Source organism: Oncorhynchus tshawytscha, linkage group LG23 (assembly GCF_018296145.1).
Source record: "Oncorhynchus tshawytscha isolate Ot180627B linkage group LG23, Otsh_v2.0, whole genome shotgun sequence".
NCBI classification, from domain to species: Eukaryota; Metazoa; Chordata; class Actinopteri; order Salmoniformes; family Salmonidae; genus Oncorhynchus; species Oncorhynchus tshawytscha.
The window spans coordinates 1,985,267-2,001,362 of NC_056451.1; the positions used below are offsets into that span (position 1 = coordinate 1,985,267).

Genomic DNA, 16,096 nt, shown 5'->3' on the forward strand with positions numbered 1-16,096 from the left:
AAGGGTACTGTAAAGCCACCTTGGCTCGGACCTGAACCAAAGGTCCATAGATAACTGGTGGAGTTACCACCCATTGAAAGCTAATAACAAGGTTTGATATAATGATCTATGATCTGAGAGGACTTGGAGCAGATGGAATCATTTTTCTTGCCATTCTTTTTTATCACTCTATCCAGACAGATAAGATCAGAGATCAAGAAGGACAGGAGACAAGGGGAGAAACCTGGGTCGTATTTAGTAGTGCACACTGTAGCAAAACGTAGAGAAACATTTGCCACAGTAAATGGAAACTATTTTCTTGTTGGGCAAATACAGGTTGTCCCTCCCTGTGTTAGTCTTAGTGCCTAGTGAATTACAACCCAGGTGGGTGAGGCACATAGGTATACATGCACTGTGATTGGACATTGAATTTTTTGGGGGGGTATTTAAATGTGAGTGCAGTACAGTCCTCTACACATGTCTTCTCTGACATTAGTGGGGTCAGCGGGGTTCTACTTAATAGCCAACAGGTCACTGTTCTGTGGTAAAACACTGCCCTCTATAGGTCCTCATACCAAACTGTACTATATATTTATACACCATGGCTCTCAACCCTGTTCCGGGAGAGCTACCGTCATGTAGGTTTTCACTCCAATCCTAATCTAGCGCATCTAGTTCTAATAATTAGCTGGTTAACAAGCTGAACCAGGTTAGGTACAACTGGGGTTACAGCGAAAACCTAGAGGAGGGTAGCTCTCCAGGAACAGGGTTGGAGAGCCCTGTTATACCCCTCTGTGGAGTTTTAATACCATTTCAACTGTAGTGGGTCTGACTACTGAACCATTTTGACGATAGAAGCAAACTGTAAACTGTCATCCAATCATCTGGGGCTACTATAATCCAACACAACTGTGAAACATCTCGGTATAAACCATGGAGACTGAAATATACTATTGTGCATTTAAACCCTCAGACACCTCCAAAGTCTTTACTAAACTGCACAGAGGACAAGTATTAAGAGAATGTGTTTTCTCTAGACTTGAGCTCTGAATGACACAGACCTTCACCACCAGGGGAATTCTGCAATATCAGCAGCACACACACACACACACACACACACACACACACACACACACACACACACACACACACACACACACACACACACACACACACACACACACACACACACACACACACACACACACACACACACACACACACACACACACACACACACACACACACACACCTCCAGCCTGACCGTGTTTGCAAACAGCTGAATAATTGAGCCACATTCAACACATTCAAATCCACTGCCATTCCAGGCCGAGAAAAGAGGAGGAGAGGAGGAGAGAAAGAGAGAGCGAGACAGATGGTCTAGCGTAGATAGTGCTAGAGACTGGGAACTGGGAGTGTACTCTGAAGGATGGGTCCCGGCATTGTTCTGGCCGCGAGGGCCACTCTGTCAAGGCACGTTCCATTGGTCCCCAAAGAGCCCAGGTCTTACGGTGTCAGTGTCCCCATCCCCGACGCATTATCATTCCCTCATTTTTTTAATTTCTCAAACGCAATCAAGTGTGACACAAACTGTTTACCTCGTGTGTCTGCCACCACAACCAGGAAGGAAAAAAACAAAAACACCCGCCAGGATCTCGGCACAAAAATAAATCCCCCGCAAAGCCAGAGAGTTTAAAGAGGCTTTGCCAATATCCCTGTGCTCCTCAGAAAAAAGAGAAGATAAAAGGAAAGAAAAAACATGAGAAAAAAGCTGTTCAATTTGCCCCTCAGTCTCATTTGGGATTGCTAATTATTGTTTTTAGAGCCCAACAATTGGGGTATTAGGGCATAAGCAGCTGAAGATAACATCCAGGGGAAGGGAAGGATGGATGGAGGGAAGAAGGGAAGGGGAGAGAGATAATGGACCAACAGAAGGGAAGCCATGATAGGGCCCGGTCCATAGTGGTGTCTCCGTCTGTGCTCTGTGCCTGGGTATAAAGGCCTGAACTCTTAGTCTCTCTCTTTCTTTCTTTATTTCTCTCTCACCTTTTCTCTTTCTCTTGCTCTCTCACTTTCTCTCTGCCCTCTTTTTCTTTCTCCCAGAGGAGAAGTCAACATTAGAGTCACTAACCTCAAAGTATATTAGTGCTTGCTTGAAACATCCCCACAGACCAACGACATAGAGAAACAACTAGATCTGCTGATAGAGCCACGTATGAAAGACTCATAGAGTGGCAAAATGCTCTTAAGGTTCACCATGACAGACTATAAATCAAACCTAAGTGCTGACTCAAAACATTACACACACTCTGTTGCATGAAGACCCTCTATGGTACTCCATATAACTCATACAATATGTACAAGTGCCACATTTAGTTATGAGCACAAATGGCAAAAGCGAAACCAGACACATAGTAATCTGAAACACAACCAAAACAAACAGCAAATGCATCCAACACATTTGTGTAGTCATTGCATGCTATGAATATGGGACCAAATACTTAACTTTTTACTACTTTAATACACATAAGTGAATTTGTCCCAATACTTTTGCTCCCCTAAAAGTGGGGGACTATGTACAAAAAGTGCTGTAATTTCAAAATGTATCACCTAATATGGATGAAAATACCCTTAAATTAAAGCTGACAGTCTGCACTTTAAATTCATAGTCATTGTTTGATTTCAAATCCAAACTTCTGGAGTATAGAAACAAAAGAAGAAAACATTTGTCACAGTCCCAATCATTTCAGGGGAGCACTGCATATAAACACAAACACATACAGTACCAGTCAGAAGTTTGGACACACCTACTCATTGAAGGGTTTTTCTTACATTTTTACTATTTTCTACATTGTAGAATAATAGTGAAGACATCAAAACTTTGAAATAACACATATGGAATTATGTAGTAACCAAAAAAGTGTTAAACAAATCAAAATATATTTTATATTTCAGATTCTTCAAATTAGCCACTATTAGTCACCTGGAATGCATTTCAATTAACAGGTGTACCTTGTTAAAAGTTTATTTGCGGAATTTCTTTCCTTCTTAATGCGTTTGAGCCGATCAGTTGTGTTGTGACGAGGTAGAGTTGGTAAACAGAAGATATCCCTATTTGGTAAAGAACAGCTCAAATAAGTGAAGACAAATGACAGTTCATCATTACTTTTAGACATAAATGTCAGTCAATCCAGAAAATTTCAAGAACTCGGAAAGTTTCTTCAAGTGCAGTCGCAAAAACCACCAAGCGCTATGATAAAACTGGCTCTCATGAGGACCGCCACAGGAAAGGAAGACCGAAAGTTACCTCTGCTGCAGAGGGGTAAGTTCACTAGAGCTACCAGCCTCAGAAATTGCAGCCCAAATACATGCTTCACAGAGTTCAAGTAACAGGCACATCTCAACGTCAACTGTTCAGTGGAAACTGTGTGAATCAGGCCTTCATGGTCAAATTTCTGCAAATAAATCACTACAAAAGGACACCAATGACAAGAAGAGACTGGCTTGGGCCCAGAAACACGAGCAATGAACATTAGACCGGTGGAAATCTGTCCTTTGGTCTGATGATTCCAAATTGTAGTTTTTTGGTTTCAACCTCCATGTCTTTGTGAGATGCAGAATAGGTGAATGGATGATCTTGGCATGTGTTGTTGCCACCGTGAAGCATGGAGGAGGAGGTGTGATGGTGGTTTGCTGGTGGCATTGGCTGTGATTTATCTAGAATTCAAGGCACACTCTGCAGCAATACACCATCCCATCTGGTTTGCGCTTAGTGGGACTATCACTTGATTTCAACAGGAAAATGACCCAACACACCTCTAGGCTGGGAAGGACTATTTGGCCAAGGAGAGTGATGGAGTGCTGCATCAGATGACCTGGCCTCCACAATCACCTGACCTCAACCCAATTGAGATGGTTTGGGATGAGTTGGACTGCAGAGTGAAGAAAAAGCAGCCAACAACTGCTCAGCATATGTGGGAACTCCAAGACTATTGGAAAATCATTCCTCATGAAGCTGGTTGAGAGAATGTCAAGAGTGTGCAAAGCTGTCATCAAGGCAAAGGGTGGCTACTTCGAAGAATCTCAAACATAAAATATATTTCAATTTAAAAAAACCTTTTTAGGTTACTACATGATTCTATGTGTTATTTCACAGTTTTGATGTCTTCATTATTATTCTACAATGTAGAAAAGAGTAAAAATAAAGAAAAACCTTTGAATGATTAGGTGTGTCTAAACTTCTGACTGTACTGTACATGCACGCACGCACACACACACACAGAGAGAGAGACACTGGCACGTATCCTGTGAACGAGCGGGGTGGCCAAAGTCATCTGGAAGCCTCCACATGCCAATGAATAAATAAAGCTGTAATTAGTAAAGAAAACAGTGCCACCTGTTGGTGTCAAGTCCCCCTGAACCCAGGCATTGTGGGGAACACCTGAGCCTGTGGGGGTTGCGGCGGGCGGCTGGGTGTGGGAGTACTGTGCTCGTTGTGGAGGTACTGTGGCGTGTCCCGGGGTCCATCGGGGCCCACTGGGACCCACCTGGCAGAGGAGGGTTGATTCTGGAGGATGACCAGCTGGCCCGGAGGCCATAGTGGCCCTTGTCCCCCAGGGCCCCAGACAGACAGTGGAAGGCAGATGGATGGGTCACTGCCACTGCCAGAGGGCCAAGGGAAGGGCCAGCCAAAACCATCAAACCACACACATTCATACTCACAGTGGAACAGATCAATATGCTTGAATATGTTGATATACAGTGAATTTAGCCATGGCTAGTGAAATGTACAGACAGAAATCTTACTTAAAAAGCATCATAAAATCTCATAACATATGTGTCATATATTAGAACTTGAATTCACCCACATTACGATTCAAGCACAAATTGTGCAACTCACTCCTTACAAACACTTTTTGAAACCGACACATTTTTTCCCTGTAATACTAACATACCACTAACTTCTCATACTTCTTGTGTGTGGGCCTACTCTTAAATATACTGAGCTAACAATCTCAGATTCATTCTCTAGTCGTGAATTCACATTCATGGTATACCAGCTAGATTATTTTTTTGTTTGTAGTAAATATAATAGTTGGAGTTAATCTGTTAAAGTTTGTTAGTGTAACTCTATGAGAGTGTAGTGTGTGGATTGGTTTGAGAGAGCGTACAGTACTGTATGGTGGCTGTAATGGTGGTGTCTGAGGTTGAGGACGCCACCAGCTCCCCTCAGTCAGTCCAGAGCCACAGATGCTCCAGTGTTTGTGTGTTGACTCAGTGTAATTTGTTTGCTCTAATTTGTTTTGGTGTGCCAGGGGAGTTCCCTTTTTAATTTTCCTCTCTGTGTTTATCCCTCTTTGTGGAGTGCTGATCTGTTAAGCGTGAGAAAGAGAGGGAGAGGGCTAAGGAGCGAGAGAGTGAGAAAAAAAGAGAGGGGGCACAGAGAAAGAAAGAGGCAGTGAGAGAGGTGGGATGTTTCAGAACAGGAAAATTAAAAAAAGGAGCTGTGCAGATTGTTTTAAGCTCTGTGTGTCCCTTTGGGCCCAAAGGCCTCGCTCGCAGCCTGCACCTGCTCCATCCCTGGGGATCCTGGTTCCTGATCCGTGGCCCTCTCTCCCCCAGCCCAGCACCACCACACAGCCCCCTCTCCCCAGCCTTCTCTCCTCCTCCTCTAACCCCTCCTTGCCTCCAGCTCCTGGCAGAGCCTTAATCAGCCCGCCTCCGCGCCTGGATGCCTGCCACTCGTTAGCCTGATTGAAAACACTGTGGCTCACATGCTAAACACACACAGACCCAAGCACACACAATAAATGCAGAGTAATAATATAGGGTACTAATATGTAGAATACTAATATATGCACACAAGCAAATAATGTTAGAGGTGAAAATAATTGGGAAATTAATTATTCTAAATACTGAATGCGCAAATGTAGTACATTTACAGTATAAAATACCAACATTCAGACACACAGTAACACAACTCATACACAGATCCTTTTCTTTTTTTTTAAATGTCACAGCTATTGTTTAATGAAATCATTGAGAGTAATCAGTCATACAGCCACCTCACCTTTGGGTTATCATAATTGAACATCCATAGGTAGTTTGTCAGTATGTTACAGTGAATTCATGAGTTTATCACACTTATGTACATTTCCCTGTAATGTAATGTTTCCACTAACAGGACATACACTGTTCTAATATAGCTTGACAAAGTAGTCGCACTGATATAATGAGTTATCCATTTGTAGCATGGTAAAAACGCATCTCATAATATAACGCAAGTTGACGGTTTTTGGGGATGAATCGTGTTCTGGAGGCAGCTCTGCCCCATATGATGCCGCCTCCTCTGCTGTTCTCTCATTGCAGGTCTGGTCTGCCCATACTTCTAAAATAAAATAATTTCAACAATAACACAATGCAATTCAATCAAACACCCTCAAAGATATTTGCTCAATTACAGACACAAAAAGTCTAATTAAAAGACACTTAAAGGACAGTTGAGAAAAGGTTTAGACAGATCCGTGTCTTGGTCCCCATTGTTTAGCAATTTTATGTTTCATCATTGGGAGGTAGGGTGAGTATAATCCTAGCAGATTGACAATTTACTTTTTTATTTGGTCTTTTGTCCATGTGCCTTTGCAAACAACTATTTACTTTGACATTGCAACTTTGCGAATAAACATGATCTTCTCTCAAGGTCATCCTGATTACACCTATCAATAGTTCAACTTGAATGCCTAGCTACCACACAGACATCCAGTGACCTGTGTCATTTATGTACATGTCTCATTCCATTCATTTGGCCTCACCATCTTATCACGACAATCCCCAGCGTCCTGGGTGCATTAGTTTTGCCCATTTTAAACAACATGCAACAAAAATCTCTCCTTGAGAGCAATAAAGATACAAACGATAAAACATCGCAAACTTAAGTTAATCACAAATAAAAACAAAGTGCTGGCACTGTTTTCAAATAAGTTGTGAGTTACTGAGTAAAGAAAGCAAAAATCAATCTGCATTCACGATTCACATTCAACCCCTCTTTTCATAACTTCTGTGCACAAGGCTTATATCATACCTGGTAATGTAGTCATATTACAACCCACTATCATCTTTCCGGTATCTTTCTCTCAGACACACACACACACACGCACGCACACACACACATGCGCACGTGCACACGCACACGCACACACACACACACACACACACACACACACACACACACACACACAGACACACACACACACACGTAAAGGGATAACACTACTTGCTACAAACGGGCCTTTCCATTCTGTTTCAGCAACTTTCTGTATTCGTATGGTGTTAATACTGAAGTGAAAACGAATGCATTGTATTATTGTTATTATTTCATTAAACAATGCAGCTGTTTTTATCTCAATATCAAATCACCTCTGTGTAATATTTAAGTACCTTACTGTCACTGTTTTCAGTTAAAATGGTCAAAAAGAAAGAAAAACAGCTTCTTAGCAAAGAGGAAATTCTCAAGCAAAAATGTAGCTAGGACTGTCTGGGAGTGGTCTGGGTGAGGGTGGGGAAAACTGAAAACTAAGCTGTTATTGGCACAGGTTTGGAACTCTATTTCTTAATGGTCTATTCTTATTGGTCTGATGTCACCAGGCAGGCCAAAACTCCATCCCACCAAAACAGACTGAAAAGCGCTGCCTTTTCAAACAGCTCTTACACTAAAAGGGCATTATCATAATTTTCACAATATAATTCCAAACTCATAGTGTGGAAATGTATATAAAACACAGGAATATCACGTTTTGACTTCATTGGGCCTTTAACATTCCAAGTGGCAGAAACCGACAGGACTCGAGACCATAGAGCTAAATAGACAGCAGGATGAATGTATAGATACAGCACCCTCTAGTGGTGAGATACAAGAGTCGGCTCTACTCCGACAAGATTGTTCCATCTCCAGTTCCTTTTGCGCATCCCAATCTCCTTTGCTAGAGTGAAGTTAGACACAGAGTTGATGGAAAGGCCAGTGATTATGGCTGATGCTCAGCAGCAAGCCACAAACCATAGGACTACTGGTAGAATAGCCCACTGTTAGTAAGACACAGACTAGAGCAGCCAAGTCAAAGACTCTTTATATATCACTCTTTACAATGTGTCAAAATGACTGACCTCAGTTTCCTCTAAAAATCCAGTGTTTTCATGTTTCTGCTACCATCATCGTCGTCGTCTCTCTTTCACTAGCTACATTTCTAAAGAAACAGCCATGATGTCTGTATTCCATGGACAGACACTCCACTCACTGGTTCAACCAACAATCTCTCTCATGACGTTTTACACTAGCCTGTACCCTTGGACAGCTGACACAAATAAGGCAATGTCTGTGATAGTGCCATATTGGCAATGTCACAATTACTCGGGGTGAGGAAATCACATTGTAACACATGTAACACGGGGTTCGATTTATACGCTCTGCATACAAACACACGGTTTGTCGGAGTGCACTGATATTACATTGTTAGGATATAGTTTTCAGTCATCATGGAATATAACTGCGCCTCCATGTGTGAGCACAGATCTCTGGAAGAGAGGGAGGGCCAGCAGGAGAAGCAAGAACTGTGCCTCTCTGTTCCGCAGCTCTATGATGCCAAGCCAGATAGCAGCGCCCTGACTAGTTTGAAGTTCCCGGCTGTCTGACTGCCTCAGCCAAACCCACCCCACCTGCCTTGGTAAGGATGGGTCAAGGGTTGGGAGGTTTGGGACTGGAAGGGGCAGGATTAGGAGGGTCAGGACTAGGAGGGTCACACTTAAGCTGCGGCCCATTGTCCGAGCCCGTGCCCACGTCCGAGTCGAACAGCGAGTGGTCCGTATCGGGGGAGTGAGTGTGTGAGTGCGTGTGTTTGTCAGAGGCTTCACTCTCCTCCATGGTGTCTGTCCGGGAGAACAGGCCAAAGTCCATCAGGCCTGTAGAAGAGCCCTCGCTGCTGTCAGTGTCTGCTCCGTCATAGTACAAGTCCTCTATGTCCACGAACCACTCAGGCCAGAACTTTCTCCGCATGCGCTCACAGAACATGGCCAGGTTGATGAGCTCGCCTAAACCACAGTGGACAGGGGATAGAGGAAGCACAGGTTCCAATGTCAGTACTCAAGGAAAAATGTACATCAGTGTCAGAGCATCCTCTGATTCATACTCAGACTTTGATTGTCAGATTTTGTACAGTACGAAAAATGAAAAGAGACTGGTCTTTTGTCTCTGATTGTCTCTGTTCTCTAAAGACTGAAACCACGATTAGTAAATGTGCAACAGAACTGCACATTAGTCTTTCACTGTCATCTAGTGGAAGAAGTAGGCAAGTACACCTGGATAAAAAAAATGGGCCCATTGCATCCTATTCCACACATGCCTTTAAATCTATAGAATAATACATTAGGTACATAATTTGTTATAGAATCTTGATAACAACAAAATAACACAATAATAGCACAATCACAATTCACACTTTTAAAATCAACCAATTATGATGCTTTGGTATTGTGAGTATGAGTAAAACATTTCAACCAGAGGCTGAGAGATTGAACTGACCTTTGATGAGCTGTTCAGGACGTGTGCCGGGTAGTGTCCACATAGCCTGGGCCAGGTGACCAAACACAGCAGCATCTACTGTCGACATCTTAGGCCCCATGAAGTACTTCTTATCTCCTGCAGAACAGATGAACAGCTGGGGTTGGTAACAGATATCAACCAACTATCAGTCAAGAGAACACCATAAGAAAGGCCTGCTGAGTGCCTCAGACTCTTCACGGAGCAGCTTGTAAATTACAAGCAAAACAGCGAAAGCAACTTTGTATTTAAGTGGGATCGAGTATTTTGCAACTCATGATTACATCTTCTGTCGTCGTGGGAAAGACAACTGGTTGCTGTTCAGAGTTAACTTGGATACTAAGGAGATCCTGAGGGAAATCGACGAGTATCAACAGCTTTATGCTATGGAGGAACAACATACTCCATCGTGGAAAGTTCCAGGTAACTCACAAAATAGCTCTAACCCAACAAAAAAAGAGGATGTTTTACTTACCGTTTAAGTAGAGGATAGTGCTCTTGCTGGAATCCATGCAATACTTGAAAAGTCACCCCATACGGAAACAATCAGTCAATATAATTGAGAACAGCATCAGAAATCACGCGATATGAATCAGCAGGGCTGCGTGGGAGTTCGGAGTTTAGCCAGAGTGAAATTCTCACACTCCAAGGAGAGAACAAGGCACTCACAGCCAAGGTAACCTTCGATTCCAACATGGATTGTCTACTCAGGGAAAACAGGGTGATGAGGGAGTCACTACTATACATACAAAGCCGTAGCGTGCGTGAAAATCTAATATTTTCTGGGATTCCCGAGGACGCATCCAATAATCCAGAGGGGGTGATCAGAGAGTTCATGCCATCTGCCTTGAAACTTCCTCTCTAGAGACTGTAAATAAGGTGGCTTTCCACCGAGTGCACAGACTTGGAGCGACAAGATCAAGAGCCCCCGACCTATCAATCATCGCAAAGTTTGAACACTGCCAATGAAAGGAGCTGATCAAAAGCAGGGGAAGTGAGCTTAAAGGGACTAAATTCGGTCTCAATGACCAATTTCCCCGGGAGGCAAACGAACGCCGCAAGAGGCTGTATCCTGTACAGAGCAGAGGCGGGAGAGGGGTAAGCGTGCCTTTCTCATTTTGGACAAACTCTTTATAGATGGACAGTTCTTCCAAGACAGCTTCATAACACCATGGCTGTACTAAATTCTACGGGGACGTCAGGTTACGGAAAAAAAAGTATGGGACTATAAAAATATCTGAACCCTACGAAGTTGTTATGAACCCACACGCAATCAATTACTCGCTTACACATACGGACTTATACATACACACACACTTGATCTCTCCCTCTTCTCCCCTCTCAATTGTTGAGAACTTTTTTTTGTTTATCTAGCTTTTATATGTCTTTGTCTACATTTTTATCTATGTTTACAACAAGCAAGGGGAAGATATCAGAATAGGGACATTGGGGAATAATAAAATATTGTACAGGATACATTTGTACTGTAGTGAAGCTGTCTATCTTTCATTTCACCTTTATTTAACTAGGCAAGTCAGTTAAAGAACAAATTCTTATTTTCAATGACGGCCTAGGAACAGTGGGTTAACTGCCTTGTTCAGAATGACAGATTTATACCTTGTCAGCTCAGGGATTCGAACTTGCAAACTTCCGGTTACTAGCCCAATGCTCTAACCACTAGGCTACCCTGCTGCCCTCTATGGTAATGCAAGGTTGTTAAGGGATTCTTTTATCAATAATGACTAATTATGTATACATTTCAATCAGGACTGACTAATCAGAATACTATTATGTTGCTGCATAGATGTATGAATTTTCTTTTAATCCTAGTACTGAATAGAATGTGTGTAAATATAATCAAGAATTAGAGCAATGACTGTCTGTTCCTTGGTAGAAATGAATGAACTTATCGCCAGACTGGCTAGAATGCTTATCTACACAGGCAGACCTTGGCTCGGGTCATAAATTATCTAAATTAGGAGAGACGATGTGGGACAGCTTGAGAACTATACAGCCTTTGTACCAGGGTGAAGACGAGACGGGACAGTTCGAAAACTAATGACGTCATTTTCAGTTTATAACCTGTGGTAAACCGTATCATGTTCAGTGCTCTCGAGAATAAATGCTGCTGATTGATTTTGAGACTGGTCTCTGTCCATTTTATGCAAATAAGAGCCTTACAAATTCTTAGGAATTGACAGAGTGTTTAATTTTAATTGGGTATTAAAACATGTAGGAGTTTAATTCCTGTAACAATTGGTCCTTCGAACCGGGATCTAAAATACCCGTCTCTGTCATCTGAAGGTCGTACGCCGAAAATCGTGCAGGAGCGGGTCTGGTCCCGTTATTTAAGACCTGGCCTCTGAATTGAGGATAAAGACCAGGCCGGTGTACACCACAGACCGATAGGGATGGTGACTTGATCCAACGAACATTGCTTTTCCCAGTCGGCGACAAGGTCAGTAGCCTATATTCTCGATTCTGGGGGGAATGATTTAAGTTATCTTTGATTTGATGTTCTACATTTTTTTGAATTGATCAATAATGGGAGCTTTACTATTCCCACGGGGTTTTGTATGACCAACATACACTGGGTTTTGTATAACCGATATACACTGGGTTTTGTATGACCGATATACACTGGGCAGGTTCATAAAAAACCTGCGGTAACGTGCACTACTGTAAATAAACTAAACATAATCATGAGAGGCATGTTCGCCCGGGATTAAGAGGGGATATTAAATAGGTGCTGGGGGATAGGACGGTGATCTTGTACAAATAGGATATTAACTAGGCGTGGGGAGACAGGAAGGGAATTCTATGCGGACAAGATAACTTGAATGTTCAATTGAACTCTGGGAGTATTGACCATCGTTCCGATTCAACAAATAGTACTGAAATAAAGTCCAAATGAGGAGGAGAGGGAAACCAAAATCTAGAGGAATGGGATAAAAGCCAAATCTATAGACAAGAGGTTCCAGGCGAGAGGGAAGCCTAATATAGCGAAGTGAGATAACGATATTATAGTGTACTTTAAAAGCCCTCTGACACAACCTGATATAAGATGTTAACTTGGGATATACGACCCCTGGGCTTATAGTTGTATAGGTAAGACCGAATATCCGATTCAACAGTCAAAGCTATATTGACAACGTTTCCACAAAGGAGAAAACGAAGGAGAGAATACACACCATAAATAAACTAGCTTGATAGATCCGGGTGCCTTGGAGGCCAGATGGGTTATTAAGACGGGACATGCAGTCCAAATGAATTTCCAGGTGAGGAAAACCTAAAATAGTGGCGTGAGATAACGATATTAGTGTACTTTAAAAGCCCTCCGACACAACCTGATATAAGATTTTAACTAGGGATTTACGACCCCTGGGTTTATAGTTGTATAGGTAAGACCTAATATCCGATTCAACAGTCAAAGCTATTGATAAGGTTTCCATAAAGGAGAAAACACAAATAGAAATATATGCAGGAAGATGATAAGAGGAACACCTATTTTAGCCAGACATGGAGGAGTAAGTACGAATTTGATGAACGTTTAAATAAAGAAAAACTGGAATCAATGATTAAACAAATAAATAGGATTAGTGGAGACAAGAGAGATAAACAACGGGCAGAGGGGCTAAATACAGCTAGGATATGGTTAGCCGAGGCGAGGAAGAGAGCTGAGAACAAAGGAAAAGGAAGGGAGGCGTCCAAAATTTGACTCAGACAAAGAACCTGAATAGAAGTTGATACTACTAAAATAGTCAGGAAGGGTTTAAATTAGGACTATTTTGGGAATTCTCGGTGCCGGAGTTTGCGACTACAGACAATTATAATAATATAGTTATTGGCGGGGAAACTCAATCATTTCAATAGCGGGACACTAAGGTTCGTATCTCAGCTTTGACACCAATAGACTAAAATTGATTTTAGATTGTAATTAATCTATTTGTATGTTTTGCCTGGAAAAATACGGTCGCTAGTGTTTGTATAAGATATGAACTGAACGTTTAATATGTTGTTTAGGTTGAATTGAAAGAAGAATTCATTCAAAATAATGGCGAGACAATTTCAATGTAATACGGTATTTTGCCCAAAATGATCTGCTGGAATAATGTATTGAGATGGGAGTCGTATTTAAATAAATGTATCATAGAAGAGAAAGTAACCTAAACCTGATTAATTTTAGGGAATAACGGAGAGATACAATAAAGTTTTGTGCCACCAGGATGTTGTATTTTTTTATGAATCGACTGACATACGATATAAATTTAGCACAGAACATGGTACATTTAAATGTTGGGGTATAGAAGTTCGGTTGGTTTTACTTTGTCGATAGAATTTAAAGCAGAACTCAATCTGAATAGGGAATATATATTTGACAAGAGGCAGGCTGACTTGCGGCGTCTTAAGTTGACTACACAACAACGTTGCTCAAATTATGACAGAGAAAATGGGTTGTGGCATTTAGAGGGAAAATGTGTGCATTATAGCTTTGAGTTACTTTTCAAAAGTGGCTAAAAGTTCCAAATACATTTTTTAAAAAGGAGCAGAATATCGTAAGGATAGTCTGAAAAGATGCTACAGCTAGCAACAGAATTGCTAGGCGTTCCATTGGGCTATATTTGGCTATAATAGCTAGAATAGTTGAATCGTAAAAAGTTGTGGTTGTTTCCCGGGTATTGATTTTTGGTTTGGTAACGCCAGTGAATTCGAACAAGAAGTTAACGTATTCTTAAAATGATCTGTTTCCATTACGGGGAACAATGAAAGGTTTACAATAGAGTACGGCTGGATGTTTTATTTTAAAGGGACAGTGCACGTTTATCACAGTTGTTTAAATGTAACGGCAGGGTATACAATATTTGGGGCGACAATTTGAAGGAAGACTGAATGAGTTACATTAAACACAGAGGAAATTTAAAACGAATGATTTGAGGGGATTATCATAATTATTAGGTTTTGTTTTTGTAGTAAACGTTTGGGTTAAGGGGATTTCCCTGTTCCCAGAGACAAGATATCTTAAAGGGGTACACTCACATATGGAATATTAGGAGTTTTATTTTCTGAGTTTTAATTAGACAAGTGAATAAAAATGTTTAAAGATAAAGGGTTCTTTAATATGTCTAATATGGTATGGAAAACTAATGTAAAGGGGTGGTGTAACTTTTGACCAAGCTTCCATGGCTCTCCCAGTTGGTCTGATCAGCCACAGGGGGGAGCCATTTGAAAAATGAATTTGTAGTCATGGGAGATACTGGGTTTTTTAAAGTACATTTATTATAATGGAGTTTATAGTACTGCAACAGGAACAGAAATCATATTAATCATCAATAATAAATGGGGATAGATGGTCCTTTGAGTTTGGGACAGGACACCGTTATTAAGCCAATAGGGCAGGAACATACATGATAGAAAGGTGATTTTATAAGCATAAAAATGATTTATGAAAATAAATTGCAGTTCTTAGGGATGGTAAATTACGGTAGATAAGGTATCTCAAACTATGAAACATATATTCAATTATTGATGTGACTGGTTTTTAAGGTTAACCCATGTTATTTTTAGATAAAATACAGTGGATTCCCGAAGGAGAGATTTCATTAACACAGGAAAGAGATAGGATATGTTTAGCATTCGTTTTGGCTTTGATTAAACATTTAAAATATTTTTATTTAAATAGTATTAAAGTTTGACAGGGATATATGACATCTGTGGAGATTCAGGATTAGGGATAGGATTGAGAACCTTAATTAACCTATATAAGGACTTTAGAAATTGACACCATAGACATGTTTTTCTAAAAAAAATCCATGAGTTTAGATAAAGCCAAACAGTGAGACATTTAGTTAAAATTTGGAAGCAACACAGTTGTTACAGAGCAGAGAGGAAATGAACACAGATACCTCTTAAAAGTAGATAAGACACTTGACAGAGAATTGGTACAGGATAAATATGAATGGACGCCAAAGGGAGAATTGGACATACATGATAATGTCAGAACATAAGGATAATTTACTAATCTTACCTAAGTTATTATTTAGGGTAGATAAGGTTGGTACCTGGGCAGAGCCAGGTATCAAAAGGGGGATGGGTAAGTTTGTGGTCTAGGATAGGACACTTAGTGGCCTATTGGATAATAAACTAATAATTAAAAAGAATTTAGCTAACAAGTAGGCATAGAAGTTAAAGATATAATCAGATAGAACATATGAGAAACTGTTTGTTAACCAAGCCTGTATGTCCAGGATTTATGCACTACAGGTGAACTACAGGATAAGGTTATTCACTCAACCCAGTCCCAGAGGAGAATAGAAGGGAAGCAGCACGGTGGGCGGGGCCATACCAAGTACTCCTGGTGACTGCCTACGCGGTGAGGATAGACGGGAAGCAGCATGGTGGGAGGGCCATACCAAGTACTCCTGGTGACTGCCTACGCAGTGAGGATAGACGGGAAGCAGCATGGTGGGAGGGCCATACCAAGTACTCCTGGTGACTGCCTACGCAGTGAGGATAGACGGGAAGCAGCAT

General features: G+C 41.3%; 1 protein-coding gene across 2 annotated transcripts in view; it reads right to left on the reverse strand.

The window, feature by feature from the left end:
• Nucleotides 1–5,986: 5,986 nt before the first annotated feature.
• The window catches only part of LOC112223161 (failed axon connections homolog), a 57,259-nt gene continuing 47,149 nt past the window's right edge, over nucleotides 5,987–16,096 (reverse strand). For both annotated transcript variants that reach the window (XM_024386184.2, XM_024386183.2), the window contains 2 exons: nucleotides 9,551–9,667; nucleotides 5,987–9,060 (listed from right to left, as the gene is read on the reverse strand). In XM_024386184.2, coding sequence (XP_024241952.1) covers nucleotides 8,708–9,060; nucleotides 9,551–9,667 — 470 coding nt within the window. In that variant the 3' untranslated portion in view covers nucleotides 5,987–8,707. The remainder of the gene's footprint in view (nucleotides 9,061–9,550; nucleotides 9,668–16,096) is intronic.